Below are 20494 nucleotides of genomic sequence, written 5' to 3'. Positions count from 1 at the left end.
AAATATTCTTATCAATAATTATTTTAAAATCTAAAAGTTATACTTTTTTAAATAAAAAAGGGCATACAAATCTAAAAATTGAATTAAGTATTAAATGTTTGAAATTTATCAAGAGAAATATAAAATAAAAAAATCAATATAAAAATTTAAAAATGATCATGAATCATTCCCATAAATGTATGAAATTTATCAAGAGAATATAAAATAAAATAAATCAATCTAAAAATTTAAAATTATTCATAAATCATTTCCATAAATTACAAAATCTATATTTTATAATAAATAAATGAAGGACGTTAATGAAACATTACTAAATGACATTTGATTTTAAAAACAAAATTAATAATAAATATTTTTTATATATTTTAAAATTTTTATCTTTTTAAAAAATTTCCGATTTTGTTTGCATAATTTTTAAATTTTTTAAAATAATTATTAATACAAAAAATTTATTTTATTTAAAAATATTATTTAGATGTTTTTATTGTTTATTGCTCATGTGATCTTTCGTGGTAATCGAACTTTGAATGAAAAATTAATTAAAAGCTAACTGGAAAACAAGTGAACAAATTTAAAAATTAATTTGTTAAAAAAAATAGTTTCAAAATTCAAATATCACTAAAATAATAAAGTTTAAGAATATCTGAAAATAATATCTCAAAAAAAAAAAAAAAAATTGCTGCATTCAATTGTTAGCCAGTCGCACGGGAGTGTGGGTCCCACAAGCTTTGAAGGCCAAAAGTTCATGGCCAGTATGTTGGCATATTGTGGGGCCCATGACCTACCTCTTACTATCAAACCACAAAAGGTGGATGAGTTAGGCCTTTCCGGGCCAGTCTTCGTGGACGAGACAAAACCCCATGTGGGGTCTCAACCCACGTGCTGTAGGGCCCATCCACGTATAAAAACATATATAAATATTTCTTGTCTTTGAATATTCTTTATTTTATTAATTTTCAGTACTCAAATATCTAACATTTTTTAAACCATTCTACTCTGCTTCTTGACCAGTACTGGTTTTGGCCAGCTTAATCCTCTCTTTCATAGGTACGGAATAAATTCCAACTGAACCTTAATTTGGACATTGGCAACGGAATTGCACCAAACAAGCAATGTTTGATTAGAGCTAATTCCTGAAAAATATAAAAGAACCAAACATTAAATTTTATCTCCTTTTTTTTTTTTTTTAAATTTCTAAAATAATGTTCCTTGATTTATATAAATGCAGCAACCATAAGCATATGAAAAACCATGTAACATTAAGAGAACAGGGGAGACCATTGCAATCATAGGTTGAAAATACAATGCCACCTCCCCTAAACTACAAGCCATAGCCAGAAAAAAAAAAATTTTCTTTTTTTTTTTTTAACATCTAGGCATAACTCCCCAACTTTTGCAACCCAACCCCATCCACCAAAGTAGAATGCCCAATGCCAGTAGCACCAATTAGTAACATTGTCCCTGCATCCACCATGATCAAAAACAACCAAAAAAAAAAACACACACATTATCAACCAATGTTGATCCTCTTGCTTCATCACTAAATGGTTGGTACTTGGTTGGTCCAAAATCCAAATAATTCCTAGCTTAGCTTTGGGTGTTTCACAATGTAAAATGAATTATAGCAGAAAGCATCTTCAAGCTGCTGAAATACCAGATGATGATACATCATGGCCAGATGAAACCTTTTGTTTTCTACCATTTCGTCTACCGTTATTGGCCGTTCTTCCTCCTCCTCCTCCTCGAAACCCTTCTCGTACTTCCTTCTCCTTCCCCATAGCCTGTTGCTGATCCATCTGTCTTCATAGATAACAAAATCATATAAAAATTCAATGGTCTTGAATTCTTATAAATAAAGATGGTAATCAATCATAGAGGGTGACTAACCCCTAAACAAAAGTTTTGAAAGTGAGAATCAAAATCGAAACCAGAAGAATCCATTATGCTGGTCTTCCCGTAATTCATTTCGAAGGACCCGCGTTTGTTAGTGGAACTAGAAGAACTTCCACAATAGGATGCATATGAAGATGAAGAAGAGGTAGAACATGCAGTAGTTGTCTGAGAGCTGGAACCGAACGATTCGATATCTCCATGGAACATCTCTTCGAAGAGGTCTTGCAATTCCTCAAAGCTCTCCTCCCTACTTTCCTGCACCAATTTCACACTCCCAACATCAGTGATATGTATAATGCACTGACACACTACCAAACAGATTTTCAAATTCCATAACCCTGCAAAGATTTTGGGATCTCATACTATGAAATTTTGCTCCATAAATAAATATAACCCAAAATTCAATCCCTTATCACCTCACAACAACTACTTACTACTACCACATAAATTGCTGGGTGACATATATTCTGCCTTTTACTTCTCAATTTGCCCATTCTCTCATGAAAACTAGAGCAACTAATAATCCATCAGAGCCATTGATCATACCTAAAACGTTTATCCTAATCAAAGTTGTAGAAACCAGATTACATGGGCATGTCGGGCACATATTCATGTACCCACAGACTTTCTGATTGGCTCTGATACCTAGAATCTTAGTGTGTTGCGTCTTACACCTTTTGCAGATTATCATGTATCAACATTTCAAATTGGGCCCCACTCAAAACGGTTTTGCTAGCATTGAACACAGATGATCATTACCACCCGATAAAGAAATAAAATAAAATTGAAATTGAACCTAATACTATATATATTATATTAAAATATTATTGCTGACCCACCCTGGAATACTCCATCCACAATCTGTTATAGAACAAATCTCATTATTCCTCTCTCAAGGTGTGGGTCAAAATGCAATGCAAAAGCTACAACATCGTATTTCCCAAAAAGCAACCTCCAAATTTTTCTTAAGTTATTAAGAAACATAATTTAATTTAATTAATTTTTTTTTAAACGAAAAATAAAAGAAAAATCCCAAGCTTACATTAGGCTTTGTTTGGCTCATCATCACTGCCATCTCGTTTAAAAATTCTCCCATTCCCTGCATCAAATATGTTCACAATAAGCTCATTGAAAAACAAACCATATGAATTTTCAAAGGTGAACCATTTTAGAACCTTACCAAGTCTTAGACTAAACCTGAACCCAAACCCATGAATAATTTTGTACATTTATTATGCACAACTTTGACATTTATTATTTTGGCTATCTAGCCAACCAATTTTATTTATTTAATTATTTTGTTCTCAATATCTAACCAAGCAATTTGATCAACCAAAAAACAAAAACGTTACAAACCTTTTTTTTTTTTTTTTGCCCTAGCAAGATCTAGCGGATTTGCCATTACCAGACTATCCAACCAAAAAACCAATAAAATATTACCCAAAAATTCACCCAAAAAAATAAAATATTACCCAAAAAATGAAATAAAAAAAGAAAAAAAAACGGAGACGGGAAATCATGGAACAACGTTTTCCTAATATCAAGGAAACAGCTGGAGTGGCAAAACAAATTTTAGGCCCCCCGGCCCCCCCACCCCATAAAAAAGAAAAAAAAAAAAAAAGAAAAAAAAAATTGGGCATGAAGGTTGTACTTGGGAGCAATGATTAGACAGGAAAAACAGTGTAAGATAACAGATGGCGGCAATTGATTGGTTCGACTAAGAAAAGTCAAAATGAGAAAGACAAGACCACAAGTCTTGTACCAATGAAATTAGGGACAAGATTACTAAGGAATAAGTTAAAGATATGGAAAAGCAAAAACAAAGAAAAAAAAAAAAAATCTTACATTTTCGTCATCATCACTATCATAGACTCCTACATCGTACAGAAACCTCTTATTCGCGTCAGATAGAACTGCATACATACACACAACCAAAACCCAACCTCGTGAATCCAATAATTTAACCCCACTCCAATATAAAATTAAATTATGTTTGCAAGAAAAAACAAAATATATAAATAAATAAATATGAAGAAAATATGATAGGTGGTGGTGAGTGGTAATTTACCAGAATAGGCTTGCTGGATAACCTGGAATTTCTTCTTGGCTTCTTCTACGTACTTTGAATTTCCCGAAGATGAACACCGATCTGGGTGCCATTTCTATACCAACAAACACGAATATATTTTTACCACTGATGCTCACATGAGCCAAATAAAGAAGATAGTTCCTTTACGGTCTTCCTAAAATCCCACAAAATGAAAAAAATAAAATAAAAAAAAATTGCTTTTTTGTCCTTTTCAATCTCTTTCCATGGAGTTTTTTTTCCATCGAAAACGATTTCATATTATTTGAAATACGATTCATGAACCCAAATCCAATATCTTCCCTTGAAGGCCATTCACTAAAAACCCAACAAAAAGTATTAACAAAATTGTCTATTTCCTTCATCAAAAAAACCCCAGGATCCTAAAAATACCCTTTTTATTCACAATTATGAAAGAAAACATTATTCTACTTTTGAAATAACAGGGGATTACAGAGAAGATTGTTGAACTCTAACCAGAGCAAGTTTCTTATAAGCATTCCTCAGCTCCAGTTCTGTGCATTCCTTTTTCAACCCCAAAACCGCATAAAAATCCTTGCTTTTCTCTTCCCCATTAGCCATTCTTCACCTTTATCGAACCCAGGAAGAAAAAAACACACAGAAAACTCAAAACAGTACTACGAAACAGAGCCAAACCCAGAACCCAAAAAAAAAAAAAAAAGAATAATAATAATAAATAAAGCTTGATCCTTTTGAACTTATTGTCGACGAATTATAGAACCCCAAAAGTCTAAATGAAAACTTTGGGCTACATCTTTGGGAATTGTGATACGGAACCTTAGCATATTTTGGTATTCCGTGAGGGAAAATTTTGGTAAAAAGAGAGGGGAAGGAAAAGAGAGGATGAACAAGCCTCCCCCTTAAACGCTAAGGCTCAGGAACACTCCAGAAGCCAACCCATTATTTATATAGTTTTTAAATTTTTATTTTAATTTTAATTTTACTTTTATATATTTATATAATTTTGATGATTAATGCAGTGTTTTATTTATTTGACTCTGTAAGATAAAAGGATGGCAATGAACGGTTGAGATCGTATGGCGGTGTTAGATATTTTTGCAGATTGTGTATCCAGAAGGTTCTTGTTTCATGGTTTCTTTCTTTTCTTCAAAAGTCTTTTTTGTTTATTTTATTTTATTTTATCTATTTTTAAGGGGTGAGTTTGAAGTCTTTGTTGACGGCAATGAAACTCGGATGGGTCCCATTTACTGCTGTTTCACAGCTCGGAGTTCTGATTGACATTGAAAGGGAATTTTTTTATAAAGCTATGCACGTTAAAAACAATGTCATCTGTTAAAATTCTGGCACTAAATGGATAGATAATTATATAAACAGGTTAAGTCATTATTTTAGCAGGGAGTAGTAAAAACCTGGGGAATTGTTGACATTGTTGCAGTAAAAAAAAAAAAAAAAATAGAAAATCAAATTATGGGCTTTATGAGTATTTTTTTTTTTAAGAATTATTTAATTGATAAATCATGTTTAAATTGAAAGGTTAAATATTAAAGTGGAAAAAAAATTATTATAATGTAAAAAAGAAATTTGTCTTTTTTTATTATTACATGTTTTGCATACTTTTGATGTGTGTGTATGTGTTTTTGCATACTTTTGATGTGTTTTCTATCGATTTAATGCATGGTATAATATCTGTACGAGTCATTAAATAATATTTTGCATTTTGTCTAAGTTTCCAACCACTTGAAAAAAACAAACATTTTTTAAAGAAGAAAAATTTATTTCATTGACCAAAAAATGGAAGTACTACCGCTACTACCCACATTTTAAAAATTAAAATCTTAACATATAGAATACATTTTTCTATATGATGTAACCGTGTAATGCAAATAAAGGTCAATGGCTTAGATTTGGCTCAACAAAATTAACGGTGGTAAACAGCCGCATCTCATCGCGGATGTTTCACAGTTTTATACCTAAAAAACCATTTGATGTATTCTTTATATTTTATTGATCAATAATGTTAGATTTACTAAAACGTTTATCAAATTAATCTAAATATGGTAGGGTGTTTTCACAATTTTACCCCCGATCAATTATATTCCATTTAATTCCTGTTTCATGGCCACATATTTTTTCTACTAAAGAATAGGAAATCTTTCTCTTGTTATATAAGTTCAATATTTATTTCATCCAAAAAAAGCCATATTATTCTCAACAATGCTTTTGTCATTCATTTAATAGCGTTTTTTTAAATATGAACAATTTTGATAAATACTGATAACTTTTGGATGGAATATTAGAACAAAAAATCTATTAAATAATGAACCATAGATTTTAATTCATTTTTGATGACGAATCAAAAATTCAATATATATATATATATATTTTTTTTTTGGGTATTTTTGATAAACTAGTGTATATATATATAGATGTAGGAAGATTTGTTTGAGAAGTTAACATTTTGGTACCTGTTATATCACTTTTTATTTATTTATTTTTCTAATGTAAAATTCAGTTAATTATTGATTTCATTTATTATATTATAAATAAGTGACCACTGTATGTTTATTTCCAGTACGAAAAATTAGTTACCATAGCCAGGTAAATTTGCAAGTGGGGGAAAAAAAAAAAAGTTTTCTAATTGGGAGAACCAAAAAAAAAATTGAATATTTGATATGTAAAGCCGCCTGCTATGGGAAAGAAGGTCTGGAACGGTCAATAACCATGCGTTAAACTACGAATTAGGCCCAAATCTGTTAATTCTATTGTGCAAGCCCAAACATTAAACTATAAGTTTTTTTTTTTTTTTAATTTTCCTTCATGGTTTAACATTTTTTTTTATATAATTATGGGTTAAATTATTTTATAACATTTTTTTTATTTATAATTATGATTACTCGAACGAAGACCTTACACATAGAGATGGATGGACAGTGCCACTGAACTGTTATGTATAGACAGTGCCACTAGACTGTCTGTGCGTAGGCTTCTTTTTATATTTCTGTGAAAAAATGTTTATTGTCATTAATTTTGTCATAACTCATAACTAGCATTGCATTGCCGAGAAAATTTAAGTTGGAGAGTTAGGTTGAATACCAGAAAGTTAAATTAAAAATCATAATCATGAAAAGGAGGAATTATTAAGCAATGTAATAGCCTTAAACTAGTGGTATAATATCGAAGCATTTTTCACCATCAATTTTTGGCCACAACAAAAGAAAAAGGTAGATATTTCTCGGAAAGATCCATGTGGCCCCAAGCCTTCAAAGTAGCCATGTGAATTTCAGCCATTTCAGATTAGAAGCCACTCGAATTCACGTGCTTTATGCATTTCGAAATCGAATTTAGAACCAGTCTCTCAGCCACTTGGCCCTTATATACGAGAGGATGAGGATAATGACCCAAGAGCTGTTTATATCATTTTTTTTCTTTATTTTATTTTTTTATTTTTATGCTTTTTTTTTATTTTTTTTGGGGGTGAAATGAAAATAAAAGAAATGTTTGTTTATTTTTGTGGGAAAAAGAAGATGCCCATTAATATTTAAGACGAAAATAATTGGACAATTTTCACTAAATTTATTTAAATTACTTTCTTGAAAAAAAAAAAATCAACCATCTTTTAGGATTGACCATCCACATGTAGTTACTGTGAGAAATAATTATGATTAATTATGAATACAGGTGATAGGGTATATTATTTCATCCTAGATATAATCGATAGATTTTTTTTTTTTTTTTTGGCACAACAGTAGAAACGGCAGCAATTTACATACTATTCACATGCAAAATGACAAACGAAGTTATTTTCCATGCATGAGTTAATGATTGATAGAGACAAACTATCTTGAATGGTTCATAAGATAAGGTCCACATGTTTCATAAATTATATATATTTTATCGACCACATGTTTCGTCACAGAATGTAAAATATACGTGCATGCTGCATTTGCAGATCCCAAAATGAATTTGGTGTGTTCCAAAAGCTTAAAGACAAAAGAAAAACAAATTTTTTTTTTATTGGATTTGTATTTGTTTTATTTTAACGTTGTATAAATTTATATACAATTCGGTTTTTATCTTGAACATATATATTAACCATTTAAGGGCTATTATGTTCAATGTATTGACCATTAGATATGGTGTGACCGTTTCATGTAAATGGTCTTATCGGAAAATAAGGATGGGGAAGGGGACCCAAATGAAAGGAAAGGAGAGGCGGTGTGGCGAGTGGGTGAGAAGCTGCCAAAAGTTGCCGTAAGTCCACAGAGATTTGGGGTTTAAAGGCTGTTTCCAGAGGAAGTAGGAAGAATTAGAAACTGCATGTGGGTTTGTCTTCTCTTCACTCACTGCATTTTGCATTTGGAACTTGGAAGTCATTCGTCCACGTCATCACCGTCGCATCTATAAAAGGTCTGTGGGGCACTCCCAAGACACCGGAGACTTCTTGTTTTTGACTTTTTGAGTCTGCCTCAATTTCAAGTTTTTCATATTTTACAAGGTCATGTATCTCCGCCTTATCATCGACAGCTTCACCGAAATATCAACTTTTATAAAATAAAATACATTGTACGTAAAATTTGAATCACTCCAGTTAAATAAATTGTTTTATACAATAAGAGAAAAAAAGAAAAAAGAAAAAGTGAGACTGTGCATTGGTGGGATTGGAATTTTGGATTGTACGGATGAATATGGTGGTGGGGAATTGAGCTACCGTTTGGATCCGTAGAAAAACTTTTGCTTTTCTAACACACGCCTCTTAAACAGCATGCACCAAAAGGAAAAAAATAAAAGCCCAAAGTTATGCAACTTGCTTGTGAGTAGTGATGGATTAACTGTCATTTGGTTGCAACTTTTAAACAGTTTTCATGAATAAAGCAGCACAGTTTGATTGATTATGAAAAGTCCTTTTCAGTTTAACCTATCACACACAGTACTTACCAGAACGAGTCTTGCAGCTGGGTACAAGTGGGTTCCTTTTGGCCCCATTGCCAATATTTATAACAATATTAGCTTTATCCTATTCTTCTTCTAACATAAATGAATAAAGCAAAATTATTTATTTTCAGAATAAAACATCTTTTTCAAAAGTTTTGTCCCCAGAATTTTCTTTTTTCTTTTTTCTTTTTTTTTTTTTAACTAGGATTAGGCTAAGCTAGATTCACAATTTAAAGTTGATAATGGTTTTTGGCTTTTTGCTTTTCTAAATTTTGTTGTCAACATTCTTCCGTGACAAAAGCCGGCAATTGAATACTTTATTTGATTTCTTTTATTTTCTCTTTTATGGTTGCCTTTTTTAACATTCACTCGTTTGCGTTGGCCATTTTCTATAATTAGTCAAATCGTGGTTAAGGATCAAAGGTCCAGCAATTCAGAAAACTGTCCTGAATCAAGTGGCCCTGTGGAGCCAAACCACATCAAGCCACAAATTGCATTTTGGTTCAATCCACTTGGTCGCCTTCAATTTGTCACCACCAACATGATATGACCCTTCAATACCCTTCCAAATCTACCTGTTACTTGCCAATATGAATTGCCCCCTGATATTTACATAACCGAGACACTCGATTTACACAAATAATTAATCAACCATAAATATTCAAAATTTTCCAACTAATAAAAAAATCTCAAAGTAGAGACACTTGAACTTCAATAAACTTGTTAGTCAGTAGTTAGGTTCCTCCCTTAACTTTCTGAATTCAGAGAGGATACAAGAAAATTCAGATTTGGCCAACCAAGTAGGAAGGTTGAACAAGCATGGACAATGGTTCTTGTCTATCTTAGTAAGTAGTAAACACCAAGAATGCTATTATTTTGGGCTTTAAGCAAAAAATACAATGTTACCATAACACAAAAATAAAGGTGTTGATACAACTGATTCTCAGACCCTGAAATCTAATACTAAAATCACTGTGTTCTCAAGGCCTTAATCCAATCAATTTCAACTCTGAAATCACCAGGCCCAGATCTAGCACCGGGAACTCCACCTTCTGCATTTACGGACAGTGACATACCGACAACACGTGATGGATTCATTTCCAGTTCGGCATCTATGACATTCCCTCTCCATGTTGGTAGATAATGGGCAAGAGGAATCTGAAAGATTACAGATAAATTTAGCAGGAGTAGAATGAACTTGTTAGAGTTGTGCATTAGAAATAGAATTGGACAATTTGCACAACCCAGGATGTTTAGCATCAAAGAGAAGAAGAAGATGAGAAAAGGAAAACGAAAAAAGCTAACAAGTAAATTGACAAGCATGACAAGCCATTGCTCAACCAAGCTGAAATGAGGACGTTTGAGCAACACTTCCCGAAAATGCTCTTGTTCCAAAGATTAGCTGGGGCAAAGCCTTAAAATTTCTTTCCTCAATCTTCTTTATCAGTAACTAGATTAGCCCTTCTACTTGACTAATTACTATTCCAAACAAAAGGTTGAGGTAAATGAAACTTGCCTTTTTGATATACCAGTTGTCTTTGGGTACAAAAATAAAAGCTTGCCATGAATTATCTTCCTGTTGTCCAGGTGAATTTACCCAATTCTCTGTATAGATCTGCATATTTACCATAGTAATTAAAAAGATTGAAAATTGAAAAAACGGTGGAAACAAAAACTCTAATTTTCAAAAGCCTCTCTAACCACCAGAACAAAACACTTACAGTAGATATATAGCATCTTCCATCTCCTCTCAGCTTAAGTGCTATTGTATCATATGAATCCAAATCAATGAAGCCAGCAAACTGCTAAGTAAACAAATCCATCAAGGAAAGTAATGCCTGCTAAAACTTCTCTCTGATGAACTATTAGGATTAAAAAAAGTGACAGTATATAGGTACTAAAAATATTCCACTCTCTGCATTGAATTTAAAGCTTGAAGCAAAAACTCTATTGTGATCATTTTTGAATAAAAGGAAATCATCTTTCACACTGAAATTTATGAAGTTTAGTTGAATCTAGAAATGTTATAGCATTCACTCTTTTGAAACAAAACAAAACCAAGAAAAGAATTTCTTTTCATTTAGACAGGTTATAAAATGCAATAGGAAGACGAAAGAAAGACCCACGAATAGTAGTAAGACATAAAAAAGCAATCAATTTCCTATCAATACCCCCAAAAGAGCATTAAAAAAGAGGAAAAAAAAAATCTGAACAAAAACTTTTTCAGAGTACCAAATTGTTAAACAACGGTTTGCTTTAAAAAAAAAAAAAAAAGAGTTACAGGATATTTCGAAAGAGCCAGTTAGGAATAGCTTTCAGTAATTCAAAATCTAAAATTCAGTTTATCAAGGTAAAGAATAAAGCTCAAACCAAAACCTCATCTATCTATCAATTTGCATGGCACATAACAAAATGACAATGCTTGGTGCAACTAACAATTTTCAACCAATCGCCATTTTGGTTTGAAGGTGCTATAAAACAATAACCATACAAGTATTATTAACAAATTTCAAAATGTTGGAAATAGCTTCACCTTCTTTGACCGCATTCCACAAAAGCCACTCCGAGTGATGTTCCATTTTGAACCTTCGGCGACATCCAGTGAAAGGTTGCCAGAGAAAACTCCTATCAGAAAAAATGAAAACAATCAAGGTTTGAGAAGCTTAGTTCAAGTGCAGACTATAGTCCTACAACTTTGCCCTTGAGGCAATAATTTCCATTTCACCAGGTTGGAGTTAAAACCAAGAACTATACTCTTTGGTTACCCTGCACTGGAATTTTTTTTTTACCGAAGTGTCATTTCTTGCATGAGAGACACCAATGGAGTCACGGAATATGAAAGTAATTAGAACATAACTAGTTGGAGATCACTTGCAATAACATGTTACAACATAAAAATATGTAATGCTCATTACCACTTAGTCCATTTCCAACATCTGCAATCTCTAAAGATGCTGAAGATAACCCTGCATCAGACATAATGGTGGCAGCTGTTATTTGCATATTCATAGTTTAATTAGTGTCCCCAATAGCTACTGAGAATGAGTATTAAGAAAGAAGTTAGAAGGTTAACCAATAAAAAATTTTCCAATTTTGACCCAAAAAAAAAAAGTGCCTATGAAAATAAAAGCAATACTTCCATAAACTGATGCAAAGCAAAACTACAGATATTTGATAATATACCTTATAAATCACAGAAAAGGTTACAAATTAAAATTGCATGTACATTCAAAGTGACACATGATCTACAGAATAATTACTAAATGCTGTTTGCCTATTGATGCAAAAGAAATGTGAATAAGTATTTGTATACCTCCATATTCAGAATCTGAATACAAATGCCACCTTTTTAGCTCTTCCTTCGAATTGAAATTGAAAATGTATCTCTCACTGGGAGGCATCAGATCGTCAAGATTTGATGTGAGAGCTACAGTTCAACATTAGAACAAAAAGAACATGAACAATGGTTACACAAATAATCATGTGCAAATTGAAAAAAGAAAAAGGATCAAAAATTAAAACTTGAAAGTATTGAAAAGATTGCTCTCTATGTTTTTTCAGCACACACTCCAGAATAGCAACATTTCAATTGGTTGGATTGTAAAAGGGGGCCCAAAGGAATAAGTTATAAACATAGAGACCCCGATAAAAAAAGAAAAAAATGAAAAAAATGAAAAAAAAAAAAAAAATGAAAACTTAAGACATGCCTCAAAACATTTGATACACAACAGTACCTTTCTTTGTTGCATTCAAGGAAGCTTGCCATAGTGCTCGGAACCTGGACATTATTCTTCCCCCTCAAAGTTCCTACATCAACAAAAAAGCAAGATATTCAATTCTCATAGACAGACGGGCAAGGCAAAGTCAAGAGTCAAAAGGTTTTACACCATACTTCCTCTCATAAGAGTTTAGTATTGGGAACATTTTCCCTTTTCCTCAACTTTCTAACTAGACAAACAAATGTCTAGATAAAATGAGTAAAAATATATGTATGCAAGTGTAAGTGTAATCCTCACATTTAGCTCAAGCAGTGATTCAACTGAATAAAGTATAAGATGGAGGAAAAATTTACCTTTTGAGATACAAGCAGTTGGCTTCCGCACTAGGCAGTGCTCAGCCGGTGAGGACCAACAACTGCGATACGTTATGTGCCTCCGAGGCAGTGGGTGCAAAAGCAAGCTCTGTTTTTCAAAGTTTGAGCATCTGATTACATAAACCCAAAAAGCTATTAGAAAAGACTGAATTCTCTGATTCTATCCTATCTAAGCTATAATCCAAAAACATCACCCAATAAATCCTCGTGCTGACCTTTAAGAACGTTTCAATCCATGAAACTCTACAAAACAGCAAAACTTCAAACTTTATTCCGTAAAATTTTCTAAGACTTACAATTTAATAAAAATCAGCTACCATGTTGCTTAAATATAACCCCATTCATCTATCCACAACAGTAAATGAAAAATTCTACATTCACCGGAACAAAGAAAGCATTATAAACCAAATACTAATTTCATATTAAAGTGCGATAATAAAGGTTGAGTATTTCAGTAATTAGATTGTAATTTAGCTCCCATTAGTGGATATGAACATTTCCAAAGTCCCAAAATTTGTGCGTATATGAAAGCATAGTTTGCACTAATTAAGCAACACAATCTGTGAAAATATATATATATATATATATATATATATATTTGCGATGAGGGATTTTTAAATTCGAAGCCATGAGAGTTCACAGATAAAAAAGAGAACATACAAAAACGAGTCCGACGCTACGACCAACCAACCGCCACCGCTCACCGTTCACCGTATGCAAACTTGAACGAAGCAGTACTCCATGCCCTTTGCCTGTGCCTGTGCATTGAACGGTGTCGTCTTGTTAATTCTTTTCCAATGGGTTCTCTATTTCTGTTGGGTCATTAGGTAATTTATAGTCCAGCGAGCCCAAGGCACAGATAAAAAAAGGGATCCAATTAGCCCAAACCGGAACATGTGCTTTTCTTCAGGGGAATTTGATCCAATACCCTCATAGGAACGAGGTTAATGATTTTTGTCCCTCACTTGATATCTTTTTTGTTCTACCCCTTCAATCTTTTATAATCCCAAAATACCCTTATGTTTTTTTTTTTATATGTTTTTTTCTTTCCTTTCTTCATCCGACTTTTCTCCTCCTTATAATCAATATCCAGACCATTAGGAGCCCTCTGTTTCCTTTCGCATTGGCCGGATTGTAAGCTTGGAGACTGTGCATTTTGAAGGAGATGATGAAGAGGCGACTCAGAAAGAAAACTGCAGGGTTTTAGAGAGCCCTAAGAGCATAAGCAGAAGCAACAGATAGGCAACAGCGAAGTAGGAAAGCATGAGGCTCATTCGATCAATCACAGGTAATCTTCTCCTCTCCATTTTCAAATTCTTAAGTTTTTCCCTAGACATTTTCTTACTTGTTTCGCTAATAATGAAATAGTTTTTTTTTTAAATAAATAATATATTTTAGATTGTTATTGGGACGGAGGAACTACGCAAGTAGTGTCTCTAATTTTGATTTTCTTTTAGTGGTTTTGGGATTTTTTTTTTTGGGAGAAATTGTGAAAGTTGTGTTCTTTTTTTTTTTTTTTTTTTTTTAATAACGGTGGTGGTAGGCATTTCTTGCTGAGAGATATGTATGATGATATGATGCTGGATGGAGTACAGCCAACTAGGGATACATTCCATTCTGTCATCGTTGGAACCATGAAAAGCTCTTGCTTGCAGGACGCTTTTTACTTTTATGACCAAATGAAATCCATGGGTTTGGTCCCTGATGTATGTATTTGTATATATATGCTTCTTCTTTTTTTTTTTCGTTTTTGTTTTTTTTCACATGGATCTGCATTAATTCTTATCTGCTGACTATTAGATTCTTTCAAGATTGGAAATTTTGTATAAAGTTACTTTGTGTTTTTTTTTTTCTTTTTTTTTTCCCTAGCTATTACAATGTATTGCTTTGTGTTATAGGTTACTTTATACAACAGTTTAGTTTCTTGATGTAGTGCAGATGAACTCTGTCACTGTTGACTCGAGGCCAAAGTGCTTGGTTGGCATTATTTTTATGGTTACCCTTCTTATTCTAGAATGTATGCAGAAGAAACAAGTTACTACTTTTTCTCTAGATGATTGATGAAATAGATGGAGCTCTTGGTGATGGCAAAGGTGCTGTGGAGGTTATTCTAAAGATGGTAATTGTGTGTTTTATATTATTATTATTTTTTTGGGTCTTGTGTGTTTTCCATTATTGAATGCTGCTTATTTATTAAACTTAATTGTCTGCATGCTTATTTGTGTTTTAATATAATTGTAGTTATAGTTATTTTATTACTATAATTGCTGTTGGTGATTAAATATAACTGCTTTCGTTGTTATCAGTTATTGTTGTCATGTATAATTCTTGTTTTCCTTAATGTTTAATGCAAACTATCAGTTATTGCATTTACTTCATTATCAACATGAGAATCATAAGGGAAATTTACTGTTTAAACTCCATGGTTGCACATTATATATGTTAACAGAAACCTCCATTTCTACCGAGGGTAATATATTCAGCTATGGTGGTTTTTATTTCCCAGTGCTCATTATATTTTTCACCTTTATTTTATGTTGTTCATATAGGTTTCTGTAGATAAGAAGTCTGATACAAGGAAGGAGAATTTTCCAAATGAAGAAAATCATGAAAGTACATAGAAAGTTTATCATTCATATGGAGTTTCCTTTTCATGATTCCCTGGAAAATAGTACTTAGAAAGTTTATCATTCATATGGAGTTTCCTTTTCATGATTCTTTTCATCTAAACTAGATAGTATTTTTTGCTTATTGACAACTACTTGCTTTCTGCAGGGTTCATATATTTGTTCAACCAACAGTTAATCGTGTTGTCAGCAGGTGATCCTTGACTACCATGGCTGATGTTTAATTGCTGTGACAATTTCAAGCCTTTCCATTTCTGATTTCATCTGTTTTATAGACATTTTAGATACTTTGTTGCTTTCATGATTTCTGAAATTTCCTTAGAATTTCTGATATGAAGTCAGTGAATGGAAATAGGATATTTAGATGGAAGACTTAATTATTTTGATTATTCAATTCAATCTTCGGGACAAGATATCCACTCGCATACTTACTACTTACAAGACAGTTTGATAATGACTCGCTTTGTGATATTTTTCTTCCTTTTGTTGATGTCTAGACCAATAATTCTACTCTTCACAGTTTGCATATAGCATTTATCGCATATGAGGACAGCTAAGGTCTTCAGTTCTCATTATATTTATTTAAAATTTTTTTGAGGGAATCCCTTATTTTATTAAATCAGAGATGCTTTTTTGTCAAGTATTAAAAAAAGTTAGTCATTTTTTTAGGTTGAGATTTAAAACAAAATGCTTTAGTAATTTTCCTTAATTATTTACAATAATTATTTTCTTTCAAACTTGTATGCTAAATATTGTAACTAACTGCAGATATTTCGTTTGATTTCATCTAGGTATCAAATCTGTCTCTGTTTTAGTGGAGGTGCCCCATATGCTTTTAATGGTGTCACTAAAGTTTGGCATTATACCAATTGTGGTGCCAGTTGGTGTTCGATATTTTGACATTGATGGGGAACATTGGGTCAATTCGGGATTGATACCAACAGAGGCTTTTGTAGGAGCTGTAATATTCTCTAGGAGCTGTAATATTCTCTAGGAGGTGTAATATTCTCTTGTTTTTATTCATAAAACATTTGTACAATTTCCTCTTGCTAATTCAGATTTTGTTTCTAGTTTTTGTACATGATTCTCATGTCAATATGATTTGTAAGGATCCAATTTCATTATTAAATTCTCCATATTATTTGATATGTGGAGAAGCAATAAATAAGAAGGATGATAATTTAAATGGATGGTATCAATCACTTTTACATGAACGGCTCCATGGTAGTATGTCCAAATAAGACTTGTTAGGAGGGAATTAATTGTCTAGCTTTTGTAAACTATTTAAATACATGGATATAAAAGTGTAAAATAAAAATAACAGTTTTCCATTTCTCCTCTACCCTCATTTCTCATTGACTGTCCCGAATACAGGTGAAAATATTAAAACAATTGTTTTGACCATCTTTCATTTCTCATCTACCCTCATTAACTTCTGTCCCTCTCTCTTACTGTCCCTGCTACCACATTAAATGAATACTGTGTCTTCCTCTCTCTTTCTCTTTTGTTGGTTAGGTACTTTCAGCCTTTCTTTGCATTGACGAACATTGCAGAAAATCCCAAAATCTCTTCAGTTCAGTTTACTCTCCCTGCATCATCTGAAAATCTTCATTGTGGAGCCCATACACTTCAAAAGGATGTAATTAAATTGTACGTTTCTGCGGATCGGAGTTAACGATTACCTGGTATGTGGATATATATATATATATATATATACATAATTTGGCTTTATGCTACTTCTTTACATAATTTTTTTTATCATTTATAATAATGTTTTTCCATCTTAATGTTTTGAAATCATGAACTCCCAATAGTAAACATAAATGGCTTAATAACTAAGCCAAAAAATAAATACAATATACTTCATATTAATTTTTTTAATTGATTTTACGAAAAAAATTTCCTAAAATATACTTTAAGTATAGCTGATAGATAAAGTCAAAATCAAATAATGACTTAGCCTTAGCACAATACTAGCAGTGAGGAAAAAGTATGAATTGGTACGAACAAAGGACACGTTATAAACTATAAACAAAAAATTAAATATAATATTATAAAAATGAATCAAAAATGTTTTGTTTGAATTCACAGAAAGATGATATCGAGGTCAAATTTAGAGCATTAGACCTTTCAATGGATCGATTTAATTAATAAATATATATATATTAGCCTAAGAATAAGAATTTAATTAGTCAATATTGTATTAAAAAAATAACATTTACATGGTCAGAAAGGGAAAACATTGACCAACTATGAAAACTCGTTTGTCTTCTCTATCTAGCAGCTAGTACCTTCTATCAGCTTTCATAGGGTGTGTTATAAATATAAATATGTGTACATATATGGCAACATTTTCCCCTTAAACAGCATTTGTACTCATTTACATAAAATGCATTTGTATTTTATCTTTACTCATTTGCTGAAAATGCATTTGTATTTGTATTTAAAATGCTATTCCACTAGGCGTTAATAACATAATTGTTTGGCTTATTTTCTGTACTCATTTACTAAAAATGTATTTGTATTTTTTCATTACTTTTGCTTCAGGATTATAGTTAAACCTTCCAACAAAGATTCTACGATTGCAAAAGTAGATACTTAGTATGTTTTGAATTGGTAAACTCTTTGTGCTCAATATCACAAATTTCAGTTTTACTGTTCTACGATGGAACATGGAGTGTATGTTCTGAAGGTACCTGGAGATACCAACGTCAAAGAACGAAGATTATACGTATCAAAAGGAATTGTACGTTGGCCGAACTTGAAGATGTTTTCTACAACGCTCTCAACTTAGATTCTACACAACATCAATTAATCTTCAAGTTCATATATCATGTGTGTTTGTCATGTGAGCCGTATGTTGTGGAAAATGATGAAGACCTACAAAGTTTTATAGAAGAGTATAGTTCACATAGACCTCAAGACAGATCTCCGCTTATTGTTGATGTGTTATCCAGGGTTCCAAAGAGTATTAATACTGCTGGATGTGTTGTGAATAGGATACCTACAAGTTCAGGATTTATGATTACTGCCCCACTATCTGCAGTTCCCGAGACAGCTACTTGTACCTCTGATGCCGACATGCAGTCCCCAGCGACCGAACTTCATGTGCCGGAAACTCAACCTGGATTCTCTGAAAATCAAATTTGTGAAAACAATGTGCAATCTGTGGAACATGATCATGATAATGAGCGCTTCGACATTAATGATATGAATGAATATCGTGGACATGATTATGATCAAGATGAACAATTTGAGGTTGAGGTCAACACTGATCGTAGTGAAGATGGGTTACGAGACATTTGTTGGACCTAACATTCGGGACTTTCAGCTGGTGATAGTCCACATGGTGAGTCTCCTTATGGTAGTAGTCCAATTGATAATGTGAATGATGATGTGCTTGCCTCTCCTTGTACCGAAAACCATTTGGACATTCAACAGGATTCTACCGCAACCATGGCTAAACTTAGGGTTAACCATCGCTTCTCATCCGTCAATGCCCATGAAATCATTCGAATCAACCAAATCTTTGCGAGTAAGAATGCGCTACAGAAGAAGATTAGTCTTGTGCACTAAGGAGAAATTTTGAATTCAAGGTCAAGAAGTCGGATAGAGTCCGATATGAGGTTGTATGTGCAAACGACAATTGCATGTGGTGAATGCGTGCTACCAAACTACATGGTGATAATACAGAGGCCTTCATGATTAGGGCCTTCAAGGATAAGCATATTTGCTCTTTAAATATCATGAAAAGGGATCATCGTCAAGCAACAAGTTCAGTTATCGGAGACATCATCCAGCCAATGTTTGATGGGATTTCAAGGCAATACAAACCTCGAGATATCGTGCATGACATTCGCTCTAATTACGGAGTAAACATAAGCTACAACAAAGCATGGGCCGCTAAGGAAGTTGCACCATCAGGTTTGTGGGGCACGCCAGAAGATTCATATGCAAAACTTCCTTTATAGAATCACATTTTGAAGAGCAAAAATCCGGGCACGTTTATTCGAATTGAAACTGATGATCAAAACAGATTTTTATATTTTTTCATGGCACTTGGAGCTAGCATTAGAGGGTTCCAGCATATGCGGAGAGTTGTAGCTGTCGATGGAACTACACTGAAGAATAGATATAGAGGTTTGTTATATATTGCATCATGTTTGGATGGGAACAATCAAATTTATCCACTTGCTTTTGGAATAGGCCCTGGGGAGACAGATGCGGCTTACACATGGTTTTTTGAGAGCTTTAAAAAAGTGTTTGGGGATGATCCGAATATAGCTTTTATATCGGATAGACACAAGAGCATTGCAAAAGCAATACGTATAGTTTTCCCTAATAATCACCATGGTCACTGCACATATCATCTTGGTACAAATTTACGTGCTAAGAAGTTTAAAGGTAATGTCAACACGATTATATCAACTTTTAATGATGCAGCTAGAGCATATATTGTTGAGGATTTTGATAAGGCCATGCAGCTTTTAGAAGGGGTTAGTATTGAAGCTGTACAATATCTCAAGGATGCAAGTCCTTCAAAATGGGCTAGATTACATTTTCTGGGCAATAGATACAATATAATGACAACTAACATTGCAGAGATTGATGCTAGGGATAAACCTGTTTTGCCATTACTAGATCACATTCGTGATGTCTTGCAAAGGTGGTGGTATGAACGTCAAACTAACGCTGCTGCAATGCAAACCTGTTACTAATTGGTTGGAAAAAATCATGCAGGACCGCTCAAATAATGGCAGAGGCTTACGTGTTATGCCAATGAACTTATATGAGTTTCAAGTTGTTGGCCATGGCATGTTCGTTGGAGTTGTTAGCTTAGAAAATAAGATGTGCTCATGCAAGGAATTTGACATTGATGGA

The 20494-nt window shown here is 32.9% G+C and overlaps 2 protein-coding genes across 6 annotated transcripts; both read right to left on the bottom strand.

Annotated features, from left to right (window-relative positions):
* Window positions 1–1143: 1143 nt before the first annotated feature.
* LOC107435328 (uncharacterized) lies at window positions 1144–4897 on the bottom strand. 3 transcript variants are annotated; one of them, XR_001583011.4, is made up of 7 exons: window positions 4457–4897; window positions 3962–4055; window positions 3739–3806; window positions 2936–2992; window positions 1888–2148; window positions 1655–1800; window positions 1144–1461 (listed from the first exon to the last, which is right to left on the bottom strand). XR_001583011.4 is itself a non-coding variant. In XM_016046940.4 (7 exons), the coding sequence occupies exons 1-7, from the start codon at window positions 4559–4561 to the stop codon at window positions 1373–1375; spliced, it is 816 nt and encodes a 271-aa protein (XP_015902426.3). In that variant the 5' UTR covers window positions 4562–4897; the 3' UTR covers window positions 1144–1372. The 3 variants fall into 3 exon arrangements, 2 of the variants coding, with proteins under 2 accessions (XP_015902426.3, XP_024926531.3); XM_016046940.4 differs by having other exon boundaries at window positions 1655–1796; XM_025070763.3 differs by having other exon boundaries at window positions 1144–1800; window positions 4457–4896.
* A 4842-nt stretch (window positions 4898–9739) lies between these two features.
* On the bottom strand, window positions 9740–13806 carry LOC107435171 (probable complex I intermediate-associated protein 30). 3 transcript variants are annotated; one of them, XM_060813933.1, is made up of 10 exons: window positions 13647–13788; window positions 13181–13229; window positions 12966–13096; window positions 12628–12700; window positions 12207–12320; window positions 11809–11859; window positions 11427–11518; window positions 10615–10695; window positions 10410–10508; window positions 9740–10051 (listed from the first exon to the last, which is right to left on the bottom strand). In XM_060813933.1, the coding sequence occupies exons 4-10, from the start codon at window positions 12677–12679 to the stop codon at window positions 9863–9865; spliced, it is 678 nt and encodes a 225-aa protein (XP_060669916.1). In that variant the 5' UTR covers window positions 12680–12700; window positions 12966–13096; window positions 13181–13229; window positions 13647–13788; the 3' UTR covers window positions 9740–9862. The 3 variants fall into 3 exon arrangements, with proteins under 3 accessions (XP_060669916.1, XP_060669898.1, XP_015902221.1); XM_060813915.1 differs by having other exon boundaries at window positions 13202–13229; XM_016046735.4 differs by lacking the exon at window positions 13181–13229 and having other exon boundaries at window positions 13647–13806.
* Between the last annotated feature and the right edge of the window lie 6688 nt (window positions 13807–20494).

The sequence above is a fragment of the Ziziphus jujuba genome, chromosome 1 (genome assembly GCF_031755915.1).
Source record: "Ziziphus jujuba cultivar Dongzao chromosome 1, ASM3175591v1".
Lineage (NCBI taxonomy): Eukaryota > Viridiplantae > Streptophyta > Magnoliopsida > Rosales > Rhamnaceae > Ziziphus > Ziziphus jujuba.
The sequence above is the reverse complement of the archived record's forward strand: the minus strand, read 5'-3'. Positions and strand labels throughout refer to the sequence as shown.